Here is a 27,822-nt window from a genome sequence, read left to right as displayed (position 1 = left end):
CATTTTAACAGGGCTAATGTATCACGAAGCAAATAGAGTCCGCACTGGCGGAATGTTACGTGGTACCAGGTACTTATACGTTTGAGACTATTACAGCGCCATCTATCACAAAGCGAAAAAAGTGTTCCAACTAAAACATTCGTATTTCTTTACGTACTACACGAATATGTAATAAAAATGTGGGTTCCTGTTTAAAAAAACGCAGTTGACATCCGTTTGCCCTATGGCAGAGCCATCTAGCGGACCAACCATAGCGCCATCTGGTTTCCCTCTTCAAGCTAGACGAGTTGCGTTCTTTGTAGTTTTTTCGTTTGATGCTTATTTCGTGAGATATTTGGACCGGTCACTATCAGTGGACCACCCTGTATAATCGACATCTGAGTGCTGTAGAGAGGGAGCAGATGGAGATGATTTGGAGAGCCGAGCTGTGCACAGAGACTCGAGCACTATCGTGGCGTGGCTGTCTGCAGGTAACTGTGGACACCAACAGAGGGCGCAACGAACCGAGCAGTACGGCACCGCTGGGTGCTGACGCACGCAGCAAGGAGAACGGCGGATCCCGCAGCTGGTGTCGAGACGGACAGCGCGGGAAGGAGCTCGTATCCGTCACTCGCTGCTCGACTATCCTGTATCACGGTGTGTGGTTTGGCAAGATATCAGCGAGGACAGAGAAATGTGCAGCAGGTGTTTGACTATGTGCTAAGACAGACGGTACTTGAATCTGGGGAATCAGCAGGGTTAATAACCTGCGAAGCGACGTTTTTGCCATGTGATTGCGCTCGCAAATATGATAAAAGTGTACTACAATTCTATTCGGTACAGGCAGAATCTGACTGACAAGGAAATGGGATTCTTGGCTTACTGTAACTGTTGAATGGTAATTTAATAAACAATGTTCACTTTTGTTGTCCTGTTCGTGCAATGTCAGAGAGAGAAAGAGTAACGTCTGAAGTTTTGAGAGAAATACCAGAAAAAGTGGTTGGTAGTGCTTAAGAACCAAATTGCTTTTAATTATGAGATTTAAGTTAAATGCTGTGTGCATATTTCGTATGCTTTATAAATGTGTGTATTCTCTTTCTTTTTGTAAGACTAGAGCGGTTAGAGTGTATTTGCTCAAAGATTTGTAAAAGTGTAGTAAGACAGATAACTTTTTATTTTATTATTTTTTCTGAATTTGTAATTTGTATTAACTGACATTCTGCAAAATACTGAAAAGAGAGTTTACTCACGTACACTATTTTCGAGAATAAATCTTGTTCTCTAAGAATTAAGTAATACGGCAGAATATGTAACAGCTGTGAAGCAATGTTTGATTCTTTTCTGGGTTACTGATGTCAAACAAATATTTTTAGAAGATTCTCTTAACATTCTCTAATACGTTCCACTTCCCTAAAACCGTGCCCTATCATTGTTCACATTTATAAATTCATTAAAATTTGTTTCTGCATGCTCTGCTTGGTGTTTAAAAGATCCCATGCGCAAAACATCTATCAACACAATGGAGCAATTTTTTTCGAAACCAGCTTCAAAAGTGCAAGTTGAAAGTCTCATTGTCGGGTTTTGTGATGATCAGTCTTAATTCAAAGTTTATGCAGTAGACTTCTTACAATAAATAATTAAATCTGTGCTCACGTGCTGCTTCACCTATACTGCCTTTCCATAACTGCTCCATGACACTCAGATTTCTGTGTTTCGAACTCCTATTACGCTCTCTCTCTCTTAAACATACTTCATAGACACAGTCATTGTTAGCCGACATCAGACTACGCAATGGTAGACATCTCTATTATTAATTCTTAGCGTAAGCAGCATTATCGGAATCGACAGCAAACCAACACCAACAAAGATAGTTCAGGTGTACATGCCGATGTCGGAAGCTGAAGATGAAGAGATAGGGAAAGTGTATGAGGATATTGAAAGGGTAATACAGTATGTAAAGGGAGACGACAATCTAATAGTCATGAGAGAGTGGGGTGCCGTTGTAAGCGGAGCAGTAGAAGAAAAGGTTACTGGAGAATATGGGCTTCGAACAAGGAATGAGAGAGGAGAAATGTTAATTCAGTTCTGCAATAAACGTCAGCTAGTAATAGCGAATACTCTGATCAGGAATCACAAGAGGAGGAAGTATACTTGGAAAAGTCCGGGTGATACGGGATAATTTCAGTTAGAGACAGAGATTCCGAAATCAGATACTGGATTGTAAGGCGTACCCAGGAGCATTTATAGACTCAGATCACAAATCAGTAGTGATGAAAAGTAGGCTGAAATTTAAGACATTAATCAGAAAGAATCAATACGCAAAGAAGTGTGATACAGAAGTACTAAGGAATGACGAGATACGCTTGAAGTTCCCTGAGGCTTGAAACGCGTACGTTTCAAATGTATTCATTACCAGCGATGGCGAGGCATGACAGAATCTATGACCAGAGAGTTATTTATCGTTGCTAATCTGCGCTTGACCGCGCGAGTGTTCAGTTGCGAGTTGTCAGTTGCGAGTTGCACTCTGTGTGCAGTAGCAGTCAGTCGGCAGTAGTAGTAGCCAGTGGACGGTTGTACTGAGCGGGCGTCGACATGGGTCGGCGGTGTGCTCTCCTTGCATCTCTGGTCACGGTTCGGGACGAGGTATATTATTATAGAAGGTAATGAAACAGCATTGCGCACATCTGTAATGTATGTTAATTGTAATTAATTTGTTCAAGAATTGCCTCAATAATAATTTTTTTATAAAGTAACTGTTTTAAAGAAAAAGATTCATTTCAAGTTAAATAATATTTCCCATGCATTCCCTCCAAGAATCAAAATAAAATATGGGCCAGCATTGCACGGAGCTGTGCCATGAAATAAGAGCAGATATACAGTAGATGCAGCTTACTGAGGTAAGAATTTTGGTTTTTGTGTTCAGGTTTATTTATTTCACAGGGCCGAAGGTCAGCGCCGCTGCCCTTATAAAATTTATCAGGTTTAATTATTGCTGTTGAGATGTTACATTCAGTTCATAGATCATTATTTAATTAATATTATTGTGGGTTTAATGGTCAATTATTATTCTTTAATTTTGTGGGAAGTTTACATTTGGGCCATTATTATTCTTTAATTTTGCAAGGAGGTTACGCTTGACTCATTTTTATTATGCAGTTTTGTGGGAAGACAACATTTCACTGAACATTGACTTTCATATTCTTGCTAGGAGGTTACAATTTCACTAATATTGACATTTAAAATTTTTGCGGGGAGGTCACACTTGGCGACATCCGGACCAGGATCGTATTTCTTTGAGAATCTTCTGATAAGTAGACAGATATCTGCTCTTATTTACTTAAATATAATTAGCATTTACAAATTTTGTGACTTTCTCTCACAGATCATCGGCAATTCGTTGCTCTTTGTTCTATTTGTGTTTGTTGCATTTTGTATTGTCTTTGTTTCATTATTGAATAATTGGGATTTGTGTAAAAATGCCGCGAAAAACTGTTAATAGTACATCGCGAGGTATAATGAGTGAAATAACCGAATTAAACAACTTGACCGATAGTACTTGCGACACGCAGTGTAATGATGACAATCTTTCAATTACGGACAATCAGTGTGTACCGACCACTAATGTTGATTTTGATCCTAGTGTTGAACAGATAAATTCAATTGTGTCATCTGATAATTTAACGACAATTGATGACGCGGGGCGTTCTGTTGCAGTGAGCGCTGCCCAGCTTAAAACACCCAGTTTGGAAAATTCACGTGACGAACGGACAAATTTCTCTAATGAAAATGAACAGTGTAATCAGAATGCGTCGGATTTAGTTAATTCCGGTGTAGTGACCAACAACGCACATCCGATTAGCAAACATTTTTGTAAATTACAGAATCACCAAATGGTCACACAAAACGTGACAATTGCAGGTACGGCATCAAACAGCACAGAGAATAGAGCCGATAATTTTGGATGGGATCATATTGTGGCAGTATTACTACTAATGAAAGAAATACAGGAAAACAATCTCAAACTATTTAAAGTAACTAATGAAAGTTATAAACAGTCGAATGAAGAACAAGACAACATTAATAAAAAAATCAAACAACTTAGTGAACGGAATGAACAGCTTGATGAACAGACTGAATCCATTGCCGCGCAATATTATGACACTAAAAGACAATTACGTGACGAAACTAAGGCTTGTGCTAATAACAGTAATGAAGAAGTTGGAACTGTTGCACAAGAATTAAGTAGTACACGTGTAGGCACAACAGGATCACATAGAGACGAAATTAATGCAGTCACTGAACAATGTCCTAAAAACGCAACATAGATACGCGACGAGTTTAATTTGAAGTCACCGGAATTTTCACGCACTCTGAATACGGAAGTCGATAATAAATTTGAACGACAAAACAACCAGATTGACGAACGCATTAAAGTAACAGAAATGAAAAATGTTTTTGCCTTAGCGACAGCAGAATTAGTTAGAGATGAAATTAATGCAGTCGCTGAACAATGTTCTGAAAATGCGACACAGTTACACGACGAGTTTAATTTAAATTCACCAAAACTTTCACACACTGTGGATACGGAAGTCGAGAAGAAATGTGAACAACAGAACAAGCAGAATGACGAACGTATTAAAGTAACAGAAATGAAAAATGTTTCACTCAATAACACAGCACAGCATACGCGCCATTCAGAACATTTCTCACGCTCGTTCATCCAGTGTAACTTAAACAATTTACAGAGACTACGCGACTTAAAATCCGAAAAGCTACGCGACTTAAAGTCTGAGTAGCTACGCAACTTAAAATCTGAAATGACGCAGACAAACAGATTCTCACACAAACCTGAACGTGTTCTCAAATTCAGAGTCGATAACGTTGATTACGAGCAATTTGTATGTGTAAAAAAATCTAAGGAATTTAATAATGACAGAGCACAGGTACACGCTTTGAGCTGTATACGACAATATATTTTTGTACTTTCACCGCTATTAGCTGTAACGCAGGAACTAGCTTTGAACTGGATACGACAATTTGCTCTTGAATTATTACCAACATTTCGTGTAATGCAGAAACTACAATTAGTATGGATACAGCAATTTATTTTTGAATTTTCACCGGCATTGCCTGTAACGCAAAAGCTGAAATTTATGTGCAGCGCGTAATTGACCTCAGGGGATTCATTACGCTTTAATGAGTATGTGCCGTAGCGTGCACAGGGCCCCGAGCTGTAGTAGTGCTGTTTCATCTTTAGTTTTCTGCACTGCTGCCTTCTCTTCTCCTATCCTTTATATCTATCAAAACAGCTCTTTAACTATTGCTCTACCTAGGATTAAGAAAAGTGTCAAGAAAACCCGATATGACAAATTTTACCGAAAGTGACAGTTCTCTTTAGACTCTCCCGTAATGACAAAAATCGCCGTAACATTAATGACAGATAAAATTATAATCATCAGTATGTGTAAAATTATCAGCAATAGGAACCACATTTTTAGTAACAATAGAGGTTTTTCACCGCAATAGCAACAAAACCAGCTGGTTAGCATACCTAACCAACAATGCAGTCTACAAGGTCAACCAAGCTTTAATGATTTGCCGTGTACACGTATAGTCTTAGCTCCAACAAATAGTAACGCACAGCAACAAGGAAATCAGTACGTACAGAAAACACACCATTTCAATTCCTATCGCAATGCACCATAAAGAAATGACTATCATGACAGAAGTAAAAGCAATGAGCACAATTTCCATCGTACATTTAATAACAGTCTATCTTATCAGCAGCAAGAACATCCGCCACAACAAATGATCATGAATGTACCAGACAGTAGATACCATCCAGAACGTAAGACGTCAGGAAGAATTAACAGAACAGTGCAGATAGTCGAACTGCTACAGCATCCTCCCGAAATTAATGACACGTCAGATGGAATTTGACCAGATACAGTACAGGTTGCATCTTCCAGTAACGCAAGCAATACTATTGACACGCAGAATCTTATTCACGAAAATGTTATTTGATACATGCTTTGTTGAATGCACTACTTTTATCGCACCCAGATCTTACCAGAAATTTTTCCATTGCCACCGACAGTTCTAACACCGCTTTAGGCGTACATATTTTTCAGGAAATTGAAGAAGATGTCCTAACAATAATTAACAACATCGCATTTGCAAGTCGCATTCTGTCACCTGCAGAACGAAATTATTCTGTTGCAGAACTGGAAACATTATGTGTTGTTTGGGCTTTTACAAGATTTCGGCATTTCTTTTATGGAAGACATACTACCATTTACACAAACCATAGAGCGATACAATTTTTACTTTCGGCTAAATTTACACACGACAGATTAAGCAGATGGAAACTTTACTTGCAGGAATTTAATTTTACAATTGTTCACATTCCCGGCACACAAAATATTGTAGCAGACGCACTATCTCGTTCTCTCGGCAACAATCAGCAAGACATCGCAACCAACTTCTGAAAAGCAAATTTCAGCGTCATGTACATTCAACAAGTTGCATTTGAAAATTTCATTTCGTCGTCATTACATGACATAGCACAAGAGCAGAGTAAAGACAACGTGTGGAAAGAGATTAAACACCTTTGGCAAGATTAAAAAATGTTACGATTAGAAACCATTACACTGTACGCAATAATATTCTGTTTCGCCACTCTCATCCTGACAGCAACAATTGGTTATTATGCATACCTGACGAGCTTGTTAACAAATTAATCTGGTATACTCATTTAAGTTACGCACATTACGGAGCTAGAAAATGTTTTCTTATACTGAGACAGAACTGTTATTTTGCCAACATGGAGAAACGTATTCGACGAGTTTTAGCGTCATGTAAAATCTGCCAGAAAGCTAAGTCAGACACAACTTCACATATTCCTCCATTATATCCCATTGTACCTGTTAAATTGAGACATATGGCCGCTGTAGACATTTTTGGTCCGATTCCCAGAACTAATAGCGGTTTTTGCTACATCTTTGTCGCTGTTGAACTCACTTCAAAAGTTGTTACCTTCACTCCGTTACGTAAAGCTACTGCTAAAACTGTTTCGAAAGCATTTGTAAAACATTTTCTATTTCATGTAAGGCATGTGATGAAAGTAATTTCCGGCAATGGATCACAGTTTCGATCTGCTATATGGACACGTATGTTACGAGCTAGAAACATTTCTCCGATATATATATATCCAGGTACCATGCTTCTTCGAACCCTTGTGAACGATTAATGAAAGAAATTGGTAAACTGTGTAGAATATACTGCCATAAAAGACATATTGATTGGGACACACACATACACTCATTCCAGGACGTAATTAATCCACTATGCTATGTCCGTCTGTTATACTGAAAAATGCTGAACCACCTAACAAAATTAAAGAATTAGTAACATTTCCTACATCTCGACGACTACGACACCATGAAATAATTGACATTGCGCTGAACAACATCAAACGTGCCGCAGAGCGCCGGAGAAGACAACAAAAACAGGTTTGTATACGCCGTGACTTTCACATTGGACAGAAGCTATTAGTACGTACACACCATTTATCTAATAAAGGGAAAGGTATGTGCAGTAAATTTGAACTTCTGTACGCAGGTACATATCGGATTCGCAGCATTCCTCACCCCAATGTTGTACATGTCGAAACTTTGAGAACCAGATAATCGAAAGGAAACCATCACCTGTCGAACGTCAAACCTTTTATTGAATGAAGATACTCCATGATTTATCACACTGTAATGCCATTTCCTAATTTCTTATGACCACTTATGCAATTATATTCACATGAACACTTACTGATGATTGTCGTATTTTTTCTTGGCAAGTGCCCGGCAAGGTAAGGTTAGCAGGTCGCTTTTGGTGTCGTTACACATCAGACCGTGCATATTTTTCCAGATGAACTTACACATTTTATGACCACTTATACAATTATATTTATGTGACTACTTACTGATGATTGTATTTTTCTTGGCAAGTGCCCGGCAGGGTAAGGTTAGCAGGTCGCTTTTCTTGTCGTTACACATTAGACAGTGCACATTTTTCCAGATAAACTTACGTATCTTATGAATAATTATGCAATTTTATCTCGTGACATATTAATTTTATTAAATTCTCTCTCCATTAAAGTATTTAATTCTCGCCTCTATTAACTACACAACATACAAGCTGAACACAAAGAAGGTCACATTTCTTATCATCTTTATGTTTGTACGTTTGTTTTCATATTTTGTTTGTATGCACTGCGAAATAGTTAAGATATAGCAAACACCAGTTGACTTTGACATTTTTTGCCCTATGATATCTCAACATCGTGACTGTTTTACATTTTTTGCTGCTGCATTGTGATATTCTGGGTACATTTTTGCCTCTGAACACTATCTATGTTTTTCACATATTACGTTCTCTGTCATGTTATGGTGTATGCTTAATTATGTTACCATAAACCACTCATTATTTAGTGAGTATATGATGTAAATGCAAGACATTAATCTTTGTTCATCAATTTCAGAAAGAAATGATGGGTGAAAGAAATAAATTAAACAAAATTGGAATTTCACCTTCAGAATGAACGAAAGAAGATGCAAACCTCGTGAGGAAGAGTAAATGGATCAGGATTAACAAGCATTAACAAGAATATACTATACTCATCGTATAATAGCAGTCTTAACTAATTTTTTCTTTCAGAATACGAAGCGATTGATGCAGGCTGTGAGACAGAACTACACATCTTAGTTTTAGTGATGAAATATGTTAGAGATAAGGAATAGTTGTGTAATGAGTAATGAAGTGATTTTTTTTTTTTGCAGATGATAATGAATGCTGATGAATAATGATGAAGAATATGCTACTATGAATAATGAAGTTCTTCTTTACAGGTGATGATAATAATGGAGTTATGATAATAAGGATAATGAAGTGATGGATAATGAAGTTTTTTCTTTGCAGATGAGGATATTGTTGAAGTTATGTATTTATGCTATGTAGTTATTTAAGTATTTGTTGCAGTTCGTTTTGACAGTAGGTATTATATTGCATAGTAGGATGAATGAAGGTTTTGGAAGGGACAGCTATGGAACACATTTTTATACACATTTCACTACCTGTTAATTCGAAGTTCACTACTTTTCAGCTTAATATGCGCTTCTTCTTTCAGCTTAATAATCCATTTTTGTATTTTCTGCAGGAGAAATTATTTATGAAATTAATGTGCTATAAGCAGTTGTACATTAAATCTATGTCATTTTTGAATGTGATTACATATACTCTACTTGTTTCATAATCTTGCTACAGCTGACTCATGACGAATGACGTTACACATTTTCGTTTCCAGCAACAACCCAAAAGCAATTTTTTTTCTTTCCCCTGTAATTACCCAACGCAATGCATTGCTAACAAAAAAAAGTGTATTACTAGTCCCAAATAATGCTACCAATTTAAAAGAGTTATGAGTAATACTGAATGATGTTTTCCAACCACAGACTTTGAGTAATAGTTACAGTATAATAATAATGCTTTGTAACTGGGAAATGAATGCTACTGATTACTGTATTGAGATGACCAATGATTAATTATGAACATTATTCTGTAATACTATGTTATTGGCTACCTCCTGTTTTAAGTAATGACTTCTGATGATTTGTAGTTAGGAAATGAGTGCCAATGTTCTGTGTAAAACACCACATGAATATAATTATGTAATGACTTCTGATGATTTGTAATTAGGAAATGAGTGCCAATGTTCTGTGTAAAACACCACATGAATGTAATTATGTAATGACTTCTGATGATTTGTAATTATGAAATGAGTGCCAATGTTCTCTGTAAAACACCACATGAATATAATTATATAATGACTTCTGATGATTTATAATTAGGCAATGAGTGCTAATGTTCTCTGTAAAGCAATTTATGAACATTATTCTGTAATACTACATACATGGTACAGAAATGTGCAATAACTGGGCAATGAATGCCGCAAACTGCTAATGTAATTCTCAGTGAAGACTAGTATGTGACTTAATGTCCTTGACCTTCTGGCCTAACTACCCTGAATTACTGCAATATCCGTTTGTCCTGTATATCCTCTTGATCATGGAGCACTATATTTGGTTTTTGCACTAATTCTACGTTGGTGTACCTTACAAGAACGTGGTGTTGACACGACGTGCTGTCCACCACTGTAAGCGATGGAGATGTTATTATGGTCCCACTGTTTGGTGTACCTAATGTACTGCTAAAATGATAACATGGAATATTGCTACGACATTTCAGTGTCTTGGCTACGCTGATAAATACTTCTGGGAAAAGAACTTCAGATTGTCTCACTTGGTGTTGTGCTTCAGTAGAAAGATATGGACTTTCAGTGCAGCTGCATGCAACCTAAAGTGCTACAACCATGATGCAATCCATCCCTTTCCTATCCTAATTCTTGTAACATAGTGAAAATAATTTTTTTGCTAATATGATTTGTATTCATGACCAATACATTTTTTTTTATTTGCTGATATATTCTGAATTATAGTGCGTGTGCACTTTTTCATTTTTCTAACATGATTTCTACTTATTGTATATACATTTTGTGATTTGCTGATATATCCTGAATTACAGTGCGTGTGCACTTTTGTCATTTTTCTAACATGATTTCTACTCATTGTATGTACTTTTTTTGTTTGCTGATATGTTCTGAACTACAGTACATGTGCACTTATGTCATTTGTCAATGAGATTTGTACTCATCATGTCTATTTGTTGTGAAAACTTTGAAGAATTTTTCAGTGCATGTGCACTTAAGTCATTTGTTAATGTTTTGTACTCACATTTTGTTATTGCCTAATATGTTTTGTACTTGGTGCATGTGCACCATATTTACTTCATGTTCTACATCTGTATATTCTCTTTTTGTAAAGTCAATTAGTTAAGAAAAATTTGTTGCTCATGGCAAGTCCAAATGACTCACCATCGCTGCCAAATTTTTGACCCCCCCCCCCCCCCCCCCAGTGTAGGGTTATGAAACGCGTACGTTTCAAATGTATTCATTACCAGCGATGGCGAGGCATGACAGAATCTATGACCAGAGAGTTATTTATCGTTGCTAGTCCGCGCTTGACCGCGCGAGTGTTCAGTTGCGAGTTGTCAGTTGCGAGTTGCACTCTGTGTGCAGTAGCAGTCAGTCGGCAGTAGTAGTAGCGAGTGGACGGTTGTACTGAGCGGGCGTCGACATGGGTCGGCGGCGTGCTCTCCTAGCATCTCTGGTCACGGTTCAGGACGAGGTATATTATTATAGAAGGTAATGAAACAGCATTGCGCACATCTGTAATGTACGTTAATTGTAATTAATTTGTTCAAGAATTGCCTCAATAATAATTTTTTTATAAAGTAACTGTTTTAAAGAAAAAGATTCATTTCAAGTTAAATAATGTTTCCCATGCATTCCCTCCAAGAATCAAAATTAAATATGGGCCAGCATTGCACGGAGCTGTGCCATAAAATAAGAGCAGATATAGATGCAGTTTACTGAGGTAAGAATTTTGCTTTTTGTGTTCAGGTTTAATTATTCACAGGGCCGAAGGTCAGTGCCGCTTCCCTTATAAAATTTATCAGGTTTAATTATTGCTGTTGAGATGTTACATTCAGTTCATAGATCATTATTTAATTAATATTATTGTTGGTTTAATGGTCAATTATTATTCTTTAATTTTGTGGGAAGTTTACATTTGGGCCATTATTATTCTTTAATTTTGCAAGGAGGTTACGCTTGACTCATTTTTATTATGCAGTTTTGTGGGAAGACAACATTTCACTGAACATTGACTTTCATATTCTTGCTGGGAGGTTACAATTTCACTAATATTGACATTTAAAATTTTTGTGGGGGGGTTACAGGCTATTGATACAGCAATAAGGAATAGCTCAGTAGGCAGCGCAGTTGAAGACGAATGAACATCCCTAAAGAGGGCGATAACAGAATATGGAAACGAAAACATAGGTACAAAGAAGGAAACTGCGAGAAACCATGGGTAACAGGACAAATACTTCAATAGGTCGATGAAAGGAGGAAGTACAAAAATGATCCGGGAAACAGAGGAATATAGAAATACAAGTCACTGAACAATGAAATAAATTGAAAGTCCAGGGAAGCTAAGACGAAATGGCTCCATCAAAAATGTGAAGAAATCGAAAAAGAAATGATTGTCGGTAGGACTGACTCAGCGTACAGGAAAGTCAAAACAACCTTTGGTAACATTAAAAGCAACGGTGATAACATTAAGAGTGCAAAGGGAATTCCACTGTTAAATGTAGATGAGAGAGAGGATAGGTGGAAAGAATACATTGAAAGCCTCTACGAAGGGGAAGATTTTTCTGATGTGATAGAAAAAGAAACAGGAGTCGATATAGAAGAGATAGGGGACCCGGTATTAGAATCGTAATTTAAAAGAACTTTGGAGGACTTAAGATCAAATAAGGCAGAAGGGATAGATAACATTCCATCAGAATTTCTTAAATAGTTGGGGGAAGTGCCAACAAAACAACTATTCACGTTGGTGTGTGGAATGCATAAGTCTGGCGACTGACTTTCCGGAAAACATCATCCCACAATTCCGAAGACGGCAAGAGCTGACAAGTGCGAGAATTATCGCACAATCAGCTTAACAGCTCATGTAACCAAGTTGCTGACAAGAATAATACACAGAAGAATGGAAAAGAAAATTGAGGATGCGTTAGGTGACTATCACTTTGGCTTTAGGAAAGGTAAAGGTACGAGAGGGGAAATTCTGACGTTGAGGTTAGAAATGGAACAAGACTAAAGAAAAGTCAAGATACGTTTATAGGATCTGTCGACCTGGAGAAAGCGTTAAATTTTGAAAAATGTTTGAAATTTTGAGGAAAATAGGGGTAGGCTGTGGGGAGATACGGGTCATATACAGTAAGTACTATAGCCTAGAGGGAATATTAACAGTGGACGACCAAGAACGAAGTACTCGTATTAATAAGGGTGTAAGACAGGGATGTAGCCTTTCGCCCCTAGTGTTCAATCTGTATATCGAGGAAGCAGTGATGGAAATAAAAGAAAGGTTCAGAGTGGAATAAAAATTCAAGGTGAAAGGATATCAATAATTACATTCGCAGATGACATTGCTATCCTGAGTGAAAGTGAAGAAGATTAAATGATCTGCCGATTGGAGTGAATAGTTTAATGAGTAGGGAGTATGGATTGAGAGTAAATCGAAGATTGACAGAAGTATTGAGAAGTAGCGGAAATGAGAATAGTAAGAACCTAAACACTAGAATTTGGGATCACGAAGTAGACGAAATTAAGTAATTCCTCTGCCTAGGCAGTAAAATAACCCATGATGGACGAAGGAAAGAGGACATAAAAAGCAGACTAGCACTGGGAAAAATAACATTCCTGGCCAAGAGAAGTGTACTAGTGTCAAACATAGGCCTCAATTTAAGGAAGGAATTTTTGAGAGTGTACATTCGGAGCACAGCACTGTACGTTAGTGAAACATAGACTTTGGGAAAACCGAAACAGAAGAGAATCGAAACATTGGGATGTTGTGCTACAGATGACTGAAATTAGAAGCAGTGACATGAGGTGGCTCTCTGCAGAATTTTTGATTAAGGAAGTACATGGAAAACAATGAGAAGAAGAAGAGACAGGATGATGGGATATCTGTAAGACATCACGAAATAACTTCCATGGTTCTAGACGGAGCTATGGAGGGTAAAAGCAGTACAGGAAGACACAGATGGGGATACATCCAGCAGATAATTGAGGACGTAGGTTGCAAGTGCTACTCTGCAACAAAGAGGATGGCACAGGAGAGAAATTCGTGCTGTGCCACAGTAAACCAGTCAGAAGACCGATGGAGGCTGATTACTCAAAAAATAAATAAATAAAATAAAATAAAAAAGTGCCCTGCTGCCACTCTTAACTACACAACCTTCACAGGATAATAGGACTAAAACAGAAACGCTAGTGACAACACGTGAGTACACTAAGTGTCATTTATTGAAAGAATAGACATGACGAAATATGTACTCAGTTTTTTTCTTTGTGAGCTGTCGTGACACCAATGAACATAATCTAATCTAACACAGTACATCATTTGTAAATACTCTAACAGAAGTTTAGAGAATTTTATTCTCTCAATAAGTGTACTTTTTGAATGTCACTTAATGAATGTGTTGAGTGTGTTTGAGACTCGGGAAGTAAATTGTCCAATGACTAACCTGGTCGGCACTACAGATAGTTTGTAGAGAGCTACAGAGAACTGTGGCCATCTCTGCTGGAGACACACGGCCTACCGAAATGCTTAAAGAAAGCAGTAAATTTAATGGAGAGAATATTACGAAAGAAAAATCAGAGAGGTTTGCCAAAACAATTGGAAACATTTGAGTTTATGGAGAAATCAAAGATATTAAATAGTGATCATTAATTATAAACAGAAATAATTTGCAAATAAGAGTCTAAACACTAATATGAAGTAATTCTGAAAGAAAGAGCAGAAGTAATTTAAGTATAATGGAAGAGAAGTCAGATTCTAGACAGTTAATGTTACGAAACATTTCGCAATGGTAGTAAAGAAAGAGATTATCAGTAGTCATTCTGGCAATGGTTATATGGCTGACATCTAATTACGTTCATCACTGACTTTAGAAGGAAGATTTATATTTGTTATGTTTTTATTCCCTTTAACATTAGGACTTGGATACAACTGCAGAAATCTCAGACTGCATGTTTCCGAATTCCTTAAGTAAATACCAGAAACCAACAATAATGCACAAAGGAAGATTAAATGTCATACATAAATTTAGGGGCTTTATGGTTTGGAAAGTGTGGATTAGATGGCCTCCTTAAATTCATGATACTGTGAAACTCAGATTTCATTAGAAGGGTGAATATTTGATAAAGCGAAAGAAATTATTCAGAAGATAGTATGTCTCGAGTTTTAGTAACGTTGATAGTATAAACCTGTGTGCTACAAAACGCTCTATATATATAAATTTCTCTCTTTCTTTATTCAGCAACACATACAAAAAGAAATACGATTGTTATCTACTACAGAGAGAGACACCAGGCTTTCATTCTAACACTTGAATAATGTTACCCATTCTTTGTAAACAATTACATCTATGGATAAATTAACTTCACTACATTTGTACGTTCTATTTCCGATGGGAGTATCGTTTCATGCGTGTTCAGAACAGTCCAGTAATTGGTCAGTAGTGGTATCCACCGTTTCCAGCTCCAGCTCCGGCACGGCCCCTGCCATAGCCGCATCCGCCGGCGGAGTAGGCGGTGAGTCTGGTGTCCTGGTACTCTACGGTGGGCCTGTAGCCGCCCTCGTCCGCCTGGTAGAAGACGATCTGCTTGCGGCCGTCAGGCAGCAGCACGCGGTACTGGCCCTGAGCGCTCTCCCCCTGCCTGGACTCCTCTTGTCCAAAGTCACTCAGCGTCTCGCCGTCCTGCACCGAGTAGCTGAACTCGTAGTTGGCCGGCTCCTATAAGAGTAATGTATACACATACACTGACTGTTAAATGGAGCGAAGGGTCTGTTTCAAGCAGAAATTCAGCATAACTGTCTCAATGTATCAGGATAAATTATTCCCAAATTGTATTCTGTAACTGTAGTCAGTCCTGAATCAGTTATCTTTATAAAATGAAGCGTATGCTGCTGTACAAGAAATTAAGGTTTGTCTGATAAAGCGTCTTGTGGTAACAGAGCATTGGACTGATCAGTTAAATTCAGTCAAACCCAAACTTGCATGTAGAATGACATGATAGTATTCATTGTCGAATACATGATAACAAAGGGGTATTTTCATGTTTATGTAGTATTATAATTGTTAATAACCATAGTTATATTATTAATACGAAAATGCCAGTTTATTTTCTTTCCTATTGCTTACGTCCATCACTCATCCATACATTGGTAAAAATTTAAAAGGAAATACAAATATAAATTTTCTAGTGCTGTTTATTAAGGGGGTAGGATGTCTAACATTCCGACTTGGGGCAGGAGAGGCACCACAGGACATTTTAATTCCCATTGTCTATACTCTCACAAATAAATTTATAAAATTTTGTCAGAATGACCAGGAAGGATTCAGGATTTACACTCACAGCAAGAGTGTGAAGTTCAAAACCATAACAAAATAATTTTTTTACCTGGAAATTTCATCATTTTTCACTTACTATTGGCTGCATTTATTGCTATAGGTACACTTTTCTTCATAAGTAAGAGAGAGACTCTTCGACGAATTTTGCACAAAATATAAACCATACTTACAGGTGTATGAAACTAGAATTTTTCAAATCTATTAAAAACTGAGCTAAAAATTCGGATAGTTGACTATAAAGTTTGAGCTTTTTGTAAGGATGATGTTTAAAATGTAACAGGTCATTCATTGTTTTATAAATTAAATAAATTCTAGAGTTTCATACACCTATGGTTTGCATGCTGTGCAAAATTCATTGAATAATCTCTCCTATTTATGAAGGAAAGTGTACCTATAGCAACACAAGCAGCCAATAGTAATTGAAAAAAAAATGGAATTTCACATGTAAAAGAAAATTATTTTATTATATGTTTGAAATTCCGCTGATGTGAGTATGAATCCTGAATCTTTCCTGGTTATGCTGACGAAGTTTCATGAAGTTATTTGTAAAATTATAGACAGTGGAAATTAAAATGTCCTGTGATGCCTCACCTTCTTCATGTCGGACCGTTCTGACGTCCTACCAGCATTTTTAAGGAACCTTAAGTTGTCTGCATTCAAATTTTCCAGAAAAAGTAAGCATTCAAGGCAGTGAATGTTGTATTTGTCTCCATTTTACTCTTCGACTAGAACTAATGGCTGCCACAGCCATTAACTTCCTTCAAATGAAGCCTCATTCGAATACAGAGACTCAGATTGCATGAACAATTAGTGCTGTGCAACACTGTGCGAAATCTTACGTGCGACGTACCTCTGATGTGCTAGGAAATCTTACCTGTATTCGAGAGCGACTGATGAGCAAAGTGATCACCGTCTTATGATCCAGATGAACCTCCTAGCGCCAGGAGAACGCATAACACAATAATAGCATACAATGTTACTGGGCGAGAGAAATGATTTCTAACGAATATCGCTTACCACAGTAGTATCTTGTGAAGGATTTATGTTTCTTTTCATACATGTACATGTTTATGGTTACTCTCTAGTTCAGAATAAAGTGTGTGGAAGAGAGTTCGTAGAACCAGCTTCAAGCTATTTCTCGACCGTTCCACTCTTGAATAGCACGCGGGAAAACTAACACTTTAATACTTCTCTGTGAGCTCCGATTTCTCTTATTTCATTATGATGATCCATCCTCCCTATGAAAGTGGGCGCCACATGCACACACTCTAGGGAAAAAGTTGGTGATTGAAATTTCATGACAAGAGCTTATCAAAAACGAATTACTTTAATTTTGATATTATTTCAAAATAGTAGCTTCATTTCTGAAAGAAATAATGTCAAGAATGCATTGTGATCAGTGAACATTAAGCTAGCAAAACATGAACAGTTTTGAGGGCATTTTCGTAACTACTACAATATTCATTCTCACTCTATGTACACCCACACACATCAAAAAATGTTTTGCATCACCCCAGTTCAAAGAACTTCTGAAGATAGACGTTGACTGCGGATATTATATCACATACATAGTCTCGTTGACTGTTCAGAGATGTCACTAAATCCGCCCAAACATGTAAACAATCACGCATGAGCAGCGCCTGTTAGACGGAGAGGGTCCGACAGCCGATCAGTTCCAGTCATTCCACCAGGAAGGAGGGACGCGGATCGTGTTGCCTGTAGTTCAACCATGCCTAGATGGCCAATACCGCCGTTCGATTGCGTCCGCATTGTTACTTTGTGCCTGGAAAGGCTCTCAACGTCCAGGCGTCTAGGAGTGAACCAAAGCGATGTTTTTCGGAAATGGAGGAGATGCAGAGAGACAGTAACTGTCGATGACATGCCTCGCTCAGGCCACCCAATGGCTATTACTGCTGTGGATGACCGCTACCTACGGATTATGGCACGGAGGATGACAGCAGCGCCACTGTGTTGAATAATGCTTTTCGTGCAGCCACAGGACGTCGTGTTACGACTCAGACTGTGCGCAACAGGCTGCATATCCGCAAATTCACTCTCGACTTCCATGGCGAAGTCCATACAGTGCGGTACAGGTGAGCCCAACAACATGCCGAGTGGACGGGTCAGGATTGGCATCACGTTCTCTTCACGCGTGTCGCATATGCCTTCAACCAGACAATCGTCGTGTTTGGAAGCAACCCGGTCAGGCTGAACGCCTTTGACACACTGTCCTGCAAGTGCAGCGAAGTGGAGGTTCCTTGCTGTTTTGGGGTGGCATTATGCAGAGCCGACGTACGCTGCTGGTGGTCATGGATGGCGCCGTAACGGCTGTATGATACGTGAACGCCATCCTCCGTCACATAGTACAACCTTATCAGCAGCATATTGGCGAGGCATTCGCCTTCATGGACGACAATTCGCGCTTCCATCGTGCACGTCTTGTGAATGACTTCCTTCGGGATAACGACATCGCTCGATTAGAGTGGCCAGCATGCTCTCCAGACATGAACTCTACCGAACATGCCTGGGATAGATTAAAAAGAGCTGTTTATGGACGACGAGACCCATCAACAACTCTGAGAGATCCACGCCAAATCGCTGTTGAGGTATGGGACAATCTGGAGCAACAGTGCTTTGATGAACTTGTGGATAGTGTGCCACGACGAATACAGACATGCATCAACTTAAAAAGATGTGCTACTGCATATTAGGGGTACGTGTGTACAGCAATCTGGACCACCACCTCTGAAGGTCTCGCTGTATGGTGGTACAACTTGCAAAGTGTGGTTTCCATGAGCAGTAAAAAGGGTGGGAAAGATGTTTATGTTGATCTGTATTCAAATTTTCTGTACAGGTTCCGGAACTCTCGGAACCGAGGTGATGCAAAACTTTTTTGATGTGCGTATTTTTAAAAGTGAAAGTGCAGTGTAGTGTCATACAAAAATCGAAAACATTAAGAGAATTTAATGAAAAATCTTACAGCAAGAGAATCCTCTTGGCCTCCAGCGCGACCGTAGCCATATCCAGGTACTGAAGAAAGACCACCAGCGTAATCAGAGGACGCACCGTACTGAGTGGACGCACGTCACCAGAGTAAGATGGGGCGCTGGTCTGTGCAGACAAACCGAGTCCTCCAAAGCCAGTAGTATGGCCAGCCGCCGAAGGAGCGCCATAGAGAGAGGAGAGACCACCACTTATCCTCCTGCCAGCTCCAATCCTCTTGGAGGAGGTGCTTCCAAAGCTGGTGGAGACGCGAGCAGCTGGACCCTGGCTGGAAGTGCCTGCGCTACCAGAGGCAGCGCCTGTCAGCGCAGGAGCTCCGTACTGAGTGCTGAGGCCCTCAGCTGAAGGAGCACTGTATTGTGTGCTGAGGCTGATAGCTGCTGGGGCGCCGTACTGAGAACTGAGAGAGGAGGCCGAGGGAGGTCCGTTCTCAGAACTGGGAGGCAGATAAGACCGGTCGATTGGCGGCTCGGCGACGACACAGAGCAAGCGCTGACAGGACGACGTACACCTTTAGAAAGACAAACCCGGTCCGTATATGATAAGTCATTACCACTATATATTACATTATAATGGTACCATTCATCCAGAGCAGAAAATCATATGTATGTGAAGCTATATCTGTAATAGTAGTTTACACACAAAATATTATTGTCTAATAGTTGTGATATTATCCTTACTATTAAGTTCTCCATTTCCCAACCAAGTAGCTTCATCAGATCTACAGTTTCATCAATAGGGCAGAGTTTGTCCGTGTACCCGTTATGCAGTTCAGTCAGGGAAGCTTTCTCTGATGTAAAACTAATGCTTACACAGCAATGGCCAACAGTTTCTCTCACGAAACCTTCCGCCGACCGGAGTGGCCGTGTGGTTCTAGGCGCTACTGTCTGGAACCGAGCGACCGCTACGGTTGCAGGTTCGAATCCTGTCTCGGACATGGATGTGTGTGATGTCCTTAGGTTAGTTAGGTTTAATTAGTTCTACGTTCTAGGCGACTGATGACCTCAGAAGTTAAGTCGAATAGTCCTCAGAGCCATTTGAACCATTTTGAAACCTTCGCTCATAACAACTGCTGAAGTGAACAGCATACGATTGTGGTTTGGAAACTGCGGAATTAACTGTCTGCAAAAATCTTTAAATGTCCATTCACCCTTCAGAACTACAAGCTGATATACGAAGTAGCTTTGAGAAAAATATTACTGAACAATACGAGTAGTAGCACTGAACACATACGTTAACTTTGGAAAATTAGAAAGCCTAACAAAATAAGAAATTAGACTCGTTTCAAGGGTATTAAGTGGATAGAATGTAAATTAAGTAACCAACTATTAACTTGATATAGAAATAATTTCTGAGACCCTTAACAAAGCTAGATCTCTAAAATATTATAATGCTTTGACATGTAGAGTGTTCCATAATTGTACAACAGAGTAACTTCAGTAATATAAACCTGAATCTGTCGTCCCTCCCTGCAAATTAGAGTATCTTGTGCTTTTTTTTCAATCGTTTGATACTTTTAGTTGCTTCTGAGACCTACCAGTTTATGTAAAAGCACTCCGTCTTCAGGCCACAAGTGGACCATCGGGACCATCCGACCGAAGTGTCATCCTCAGATGAGAATGCGAATAGGAGGGGCGTGTGGTCAGCACACCGCACTCCCGGTCGTTATGGTGGTTTTCTCTGGCCGGAGCCGTTGCTATTCGGTCGAGTAGCTTCTCAGTTGGCATCACGAGGCTGAGTGCGCCCCGAAAAATGGCAACAGCGCATGGTGGCCCGGATGGTCACCCATCCAAGTGCCGGCCACGCCCGACAGCGCTTAACTTCGGTGATTTGACGGGAACCGGAGTGTCCACTGCGGCAAGGCCGTTGCCCACCAGTTTATGTAAGAAGGTGCGTAAATTGTTTCGTGTAATCTACACAGAACTTGCAATGTGCCACATCGAATAAAGTGGCCTTTTCTCTGTTAACTTATTCTGTTAGATTTTCAATTGAATTATCACGTAATTGAACTCCTCTCACATCTATTCCGTGATCTAATTTGGCTTTGTTTCCCTCACATAATTAAAAAGACTGTGGCTTCGTTTGAACCTCTGACTATACTCTCTTTAGTGTCGTAGCAGTTGCCTAATGTCGATACTGAACAACTGGAAACTCTTTTTTTATCATTCGCTACCTTTCCCGGACAAACGTGTCTCAAGAATATTTTACAACATTGTTGAATTTTATCCATTTATGTTCACCATTTCCAATTCTAGAGAGCTTTCTGTTGACTGCTTCGTTCACTGAACCGTCAGATCCCTAAATTTCTTGACAGATGATAATTTTTGGGTCTGTGATCGTCATTAGTGCCCTCCTCACAATATGGTACTAGTGAGCAACGATCAGACGTTACAGGAACTAACGTTACGAATCAAGCACAACATGCATCATGTGACGTATGCACTGTAAAGTCAGACAAGTGAAGTGGCCAAGTCGCACTAGAAGTGGACAATTTTCCTGCAATGCACTACTTGTTTGTTACAATATCTTTACCGTTTTTTAATATTTAATTTTCCTCTATCGCCACCACTACCAGCACACACGTTGGCCGTCAAACTCAGAAGTTATTGCGGTTTGTGACTTTTGATGCATTGGGAAATTACTTTTGAAATGAAACACGGCTGTAAAAACATTTCTTAAATCGTTATACCATCCATGGCAGTCAAAGCTACAACACGGAACTGAGGTGCTTTCGTTATGGCGTATTTTCGTAAACCATCTTGTCTGGCCGCAGAAGCAACACAGTACTTCATCTATTGGTATTCCTTCAGCGATTGCGTTATTAAAATTGTTATTGAAACACTTGCAAAATAGCAGGCCGTAACAATTTGGAAAAGACGTATTTGCCAATGTATGTGGACAAAATACACACAACAAACACTTGAACGAAAATTGCACATTTATATAGTGTCTTACTTTGCCTCTGTGAGAGACTAGTGACCGGCACAGAGAGTAAATTGTCGATACGTATCTCTCCTGATCTTATGTTAGATTTGAGTTTCGTGTGGTAACTGCGTTGTCGGTAGTAGGAAGCTTCGTGAGATGAAATCACTATTCATTTTTCTCCAGAAAGACGATCGTACACGCAGTGGGGTACAAGCAGACTATAGCTGTAATCACTAAAATATTGCATAAGTAATGAAAATAATACTCCAACGTCAGTGAAGTGCTAAACACAGGGCAGTCAAGATAAAAGACGTAATTGTTTTATACGACTCTCAATAAAGGAATCGGGAATCAGAAGGGAAATCTGAAGCTTATTGTCTTTAAGGGATCAGTTGGTACTGGAAGAAAAAATTGTGTCTGCGGTCGTCAAAGTATGATCATGTGAACTCCGTATTAAAATTTTCAGTGATGTGCACTTTAGACCCTCCTTAGAGACGATCAGAGAGAGAAGCGGGTGACCCACGCAGAGATGTATGAGGTTAGCTCTCTCCGAGACTGACTCACCTTCATGTTGCGTAGGATGAGGACACCTCCTTGCTAGTGGCTCCAGCAGATAGACTCTCAGTATTTATACACAGCGGTCACGGACACGCCCGTTCTAGATGAAGCGGTGTGGTGGACCCACTGGCATTACGTCACCGCCCTGCCCGACCTTGTTGACGATAGTGCGAAACTCAGTTGGCACACCCCTGCCTGACGACCACTCCACATCGCCAGCAGTTGTTGGTTCCATCTGGTTGGCCAACAATAACGCTCGGTTTCTTGAACGCTCATTTCTCCGTTCGAGGACGTTGCTGGATAGCTGCAGGCAGTCTAGTAGTAAATGCTAAGCCGTTAATTGGTACGCCGCAAATTTTCAAGTCAGCAGCCTCTTGACTGCTTTGATGGTTACTTCCGTCACTTCTACACTACTGGACATTAAAACTGCTACTCAACGAAGATGACGTGCTACAGACGCGAAATTTAATGGTGTGATATGCAAATGATTAGCTTTTCAGAGCATTCACACAAGGTTGGCGCCGGTGGCGACACCTACAACGTGCTGACATGAGGAAAGTTTCCAACCGATTTCTCATACACAAATAGCAGTTGAGCGGCGTTGCCTGGTGAAACGTTGTTGTGATGCCTCGTGTAAAGAGGAGACATGCGTACCATCACGTTTCCGACTTTGATAAAGGTCGGATTATAGCCTATCGCGATTGCGGTTTATCGTGTCGCGACATAGCTGCTCGCGTTGGTCGAGATCCAATGACTATTAGCAGAATATGGAATCGGTGGGTTCAGGAGTGTAATATGGAACGCTGTGCTCGATCCCAAACGCCTCGTATCACTAGCAGTCGAGATAACAGGCATCTTATCCGCACGGCTGTAACGGATCGTGCAGCCACGTCTCGATCCCTGAGTCAACAATAAGGACGTTTGCATGACAACAACCATCTGTGCGAACAGTTCGACGACGTTTGCAGCAGCATGGACTATCAGCTCGCAGACCATGGCTGGGGTTACCCTTGACGCTCCATCACAGACAGGAGCGCCTGCGATGGTGTACTCAACGACGAACCTGGGTGCAAGAATGGCAAATCGTCATTCTTTCGGATGAATCCAGGTTCTGTTTACAGCATCATGATGGTCGCATCCGTGTTCGGCGACATCGCGCTGAACGCACATTTGAAGCGTATATTCGTCATCGCCATAGTGCCGTATCACCCGGCGTGATGGCATGGGGTGCCATTGGTTACACGTCTCGGTCACCTCTTGTTCGCTTTGACGGCACTTTGAACAGTAGACGTTACAACGCCCCGTGGCTCTACCCTTCATTCGATCCCTGCTAAACCCTACATTTCAGCAGGATAATGCACGACCGCATGTTGCAGGTCCTGTATGGGCCTTTCTGGATATAGAAAATGTTCGACTGCTGCCCTGGCCAGCAAATTCTCCAGATAACCAATTGAAAACGTTCGGTCATTGGTGGCCGAGCAACTGGCTCGTCACAATACGCCAGTCACTACTCTTGATGAACTGTGATATCGTGTTGAAGCTGCATGGGCAGCTGTACCGGTTGTTCTGGGTACTGATTTCTCAGGATCTATGCACCCAAATTGCGTGAAAATGTAATCACATGCCAGTTCTAGTAAAATATCTTTGTCCAATGAATACCCGTTTATCATCTGCATTTCTTCTTGGTGTAGCAATTTTAATGGCCAATTTTGTGCTTATATTATCATTTTACTAAGCCGCTAGAACAAATAAATGCTTGTAAGCTACTGGGATGTGAGAGTTCATGTATCAGATACACCAGTAAAGAATACAAATTGCAAAAATTTGTACATCAGAAAAGAGACAGAACTAAAATTTTATAATGTGACGGCTGTGCTCACAGGCTTGGACTCTAATAGCAAGTCGCAGGAGCACGTTTGAGACAGGACAGATGAGCCTCCTAAGACCTCTAGCTGATTTCAGACTCATAGATCGAACGAAAAGCAGTGAAATGAGGCACAATATGTGGTATGTAAGACATCAGCAACTTAGAAGCATGATTGTTAATTTACAGAGACGTGGTTGTGTTGTATTCATATTTACTCAAACCACGATCGGTTTAGGGATTTTAAAATCCCATCTTCAAGCCCATGAAATTATCGTATTTGGTAACACACAACATGCGGTCGGGCCAGTCAGTGCAAGAGCTCCAATCACTGCGTGTTAGCGGAAACTTCCGCCGCTGGGCACCGATGCAGTAGGAACGCCAACCACTCACTACTTTCAATAACGAATGAACTGGGTGTCAAAAGCGTACTCAGAACATGGAGGGGTACAGAAGGAAATGACGCGAACACTCAAAGGATGTCAGAAGAACGAACACCTATAATAATACACAAATATATTAAGATGATGATGAGGTCCCATACCCCGAGGAGCATAGGGAACGATGCGGGAGACCCGCACGGCCGACTAGGCAAGGTCGTAGCGGAGGTGGTTTTCCATTGCCTTCCTCCGACCGTAATGGGGATGAAAGATGATGATGAAGACAATACAACAACACCCAGTCATCTCGAGGCAGGGAAAATCCCTGACCCCGCCAGGAATCGAACCCGGGACCCCGTGCGCAGGAAGCCGAGAACTCTATTGCAAGACCACGAGCTGTAGTCATACAAATATATACCTAAATGCAAAAAGAATGTTGCCCTTCCTAAGAAGAGACGGAAAGATCAGCTGCATTCTGATTGAAACTGGAAGAGACAAGGATGCCTGAACCAGAACTGGATATGATTATGATGACGATTATCTTCTACATCTACATCTACATCTACATTTATACTCCGCAAGCCACCCAACGGTGTGTGGCGGAGGGCACTTTACGTGTCACTGTCATTACCTCCCTTTCCTGTTCCAGTCGCGTATGGTTCGCGGGAAGAACGACTGCCTGAAAGCCTCCGTGCGCGCTCTAATCTCTCTAATTTTACATTCGTGATCTCCTCGGGAGGTATAAGTAGGGGGAAGCAATATATTCGATACCTCATCCAGAAACGCACCCTCTCGAAACCTGGCGAGCAAGCTACACCGCGATGCAGAGCGCCTCTCTTGCAGAGTCTGCCACTTGAGTTTATTAAACATCTCCGTAACGCTATCACGGTTACCAAATAACCCTGTGACAAAACGCGCCGCTCTTCTTTGGATCTTCTCTATCTCCTCCGTCAGACCGATCTGGTACGGATCCCACACTGATGAGCAATACTCAAGTATAGGTCGAACGAGTGTTTTGTAAGCCACCTCCTTTGTTGATGGACTACATTTTCTAAGCACTCTCCCAATGAATCTCAACCTGGTACCCGCCTCACCAATAATTAATTTTATATGATCATTCCACTTCAAATAGTTCCGCACGCATACTCTCAGATATTTTACAGAAGTAACTGCTACCAGTGTTTGTTCCGCTATCATATAATCATACAATAAAGGATCCTTCTTTCTATGTATTCGCAATACATTACATTTGTCTATGTTAAGGGTCAGTTGCCACTCCCTGCACCAAGTGCCTATCCGCCGCAGATCTTCCTGCATTTCGCTACAATTTTCTAATGCTGCAACTTCTCTGTATACTACAGCATCATCCGCGAAAAGCCGCATGGAACTTCCGACACTAAGTACGTAACTGCTACATCTAACATCAACACACATGTGGTTGTTGTGGTCTTTAGTCCAGACACTGATCTGATGCATCTCTCTGCGCTAGTCTGTCCTGCGCCAGGCTCCTCATCCTCCTCCCCCTCCCACCCACCCACCTTCCCTCATTACTTCCCTCCAAAACCAAATAGACAATTCCTTGATGCATCAGAATGTGTCCGATTAAATGATCAATTCTTTTACTCCTGTTCTTCCATAAATCTCTTTTCCCCCTAAACCGATTCAGCACTTCCTCATTAGTTACCCGACCTACCCATCTAATCTTAAGTGATCTATAACACCACACTTCAGAAGCTTCTTTTCTCTTCTTGTCTGAAATACTAATCGTCCTGGTACTTCTGTACAAGGCTACACACGAACCACATACCTTCACAAAAGATTTTCTAACACTCAAACGTATATTCAGTGTTAAAAATTCCTATTTTTAGAAACAATTTTTTTGCTGTACGTTGTCTGCATTTCGTATCCTCTCCACTGTGATTATCATCAGTTCTTTGCTGCCCAAATAACAAAACTCATCTACTACTTTTTCGGTTCCATTTCATAACTAAATTCCATTACTCATGTTTTACTTTTGTTGGTATTCGTAATCTCTTTTCAAAACACTATCAGGTCCGTTCAACTGCTCTTGCAAGTCCTTTGCCGTCACAGAATTACAATGTCATCGAAAAACCTGAAAGATTTTTCCTCACTTAACTCTAATTTCCTTCCCAAATGTCTCTTTTCTTTTCTTTACTGCTTGCTCCATTTGAACCTGCTTAATGTATTACATCGGGAATAGGCTCCAGTCCTGTCTCACTCCCTTATCAATTACTGCTTCCCTTTTATGTCCTTCGACTCTTACGACAGCAATCTACTTTCTGTATAAGCTATAAATGACCTTTCGCTCCTTTTATTTTATACGTTCCATCTTAAAAATTTCAACGACTACAGTTTAGTGAGCGTTGTCAAATCTTTTTCTACGTCTAAAAATGTTGTAAATGTATGTTTGCCTTTCTTCAACCTTCTTCGAAGATTAGACGTAGGATCGGTATTGTCTCTCATGTTCCGGAATACAAACGGATCTTCCCCGAAGTCGGCTCTTGTCAGTTGTTCGATTCTTCTACAAATAATTCATTTCAGTTTTTTGCTGCCAGGACTTGTTAAACTGATAGATAATATTCACGCTTGTCAGCTCCTGCTGTTTTGTAACAGAAGTTTTTCTTGAAGCAGATGGTATTTCGCCTGTCTCATATATCTTGCAATATGTTCTCCTTACCCTAGTTACTGTGTCTTCTTACTATTTTTGTCCTCTAATGCTACTCCCAAAGTCACAGTAACTACGCTCGGATGCGGTAAGGGATGGCCGAGCGGTTCTAGGCGCTACGCTCTGGAACTGCGCGACCGCTACGTCGCAGGTTCGAATCCTGCCTCGGGCATGGATGTGTGTGATGTTCTTAGGTTAGTTAGGTTTAAATAGTTCTAAGTTCTAGGGCACTGATGACCTCAGAAGTTAAGTCCCATAGTGCTCAGAGCCATTTGAAT

The 27,822-nt window shown here is 40.2% G+C and overlaps 1 protein-coding gene and 1 pseudogene across 1 annotated transcript in view; both read right to left on the bottom strand.

Moving 5' to 3' along the window:
• LOC126484957 (uncharacterized) overlaps positions 1 to 27,822 on the bottom strand; it is a 299,272-nt gene that overhangs the window by 236,394 nt on the left and 35,056 nt on the right. Inside the window, exons 4-5 of the mRNA XM_050108559.1 lie at positions 19,195 to 19,642; positions 15,329 to 15,510 (exon numbers count right to left, since the gene is read on the bottom strand). Of these exons, the coding sequence (XP_049964516.1) occupies positions 15,329 to 15,510; positions 19,195 to 19,642 (630 nt within the window). The remainder of the gene's footprint in view (positions 1 to 15,328; positions 15,511 to 19,194; positions 19,643 to 27,822) is intronic.
• On the bottom strand, positions 20,885 to 21,002 carry LOC126485376 (5S ribosomal RNA; annotated as a pseudogene).

The sequence above is a fragment of the Schistocerca serialis genome, chromosome 6 (genome assembly GCF_023864345.2).
Source record: "Schistocerca serialis cubense isolate TAMUIC-IGC-003099 chromosome 6, iqSchSeri2.2, whole genome shotgun sequence".
NCBI lineage: Eukaryota > Metazoa > Arthropoda > Insecta > Orthoptera > Acrididae > Schistocerca > Schistocerca serialis.
This window is presented reverse-complemented; position numbering and strand designations above follow the sequence as displayed.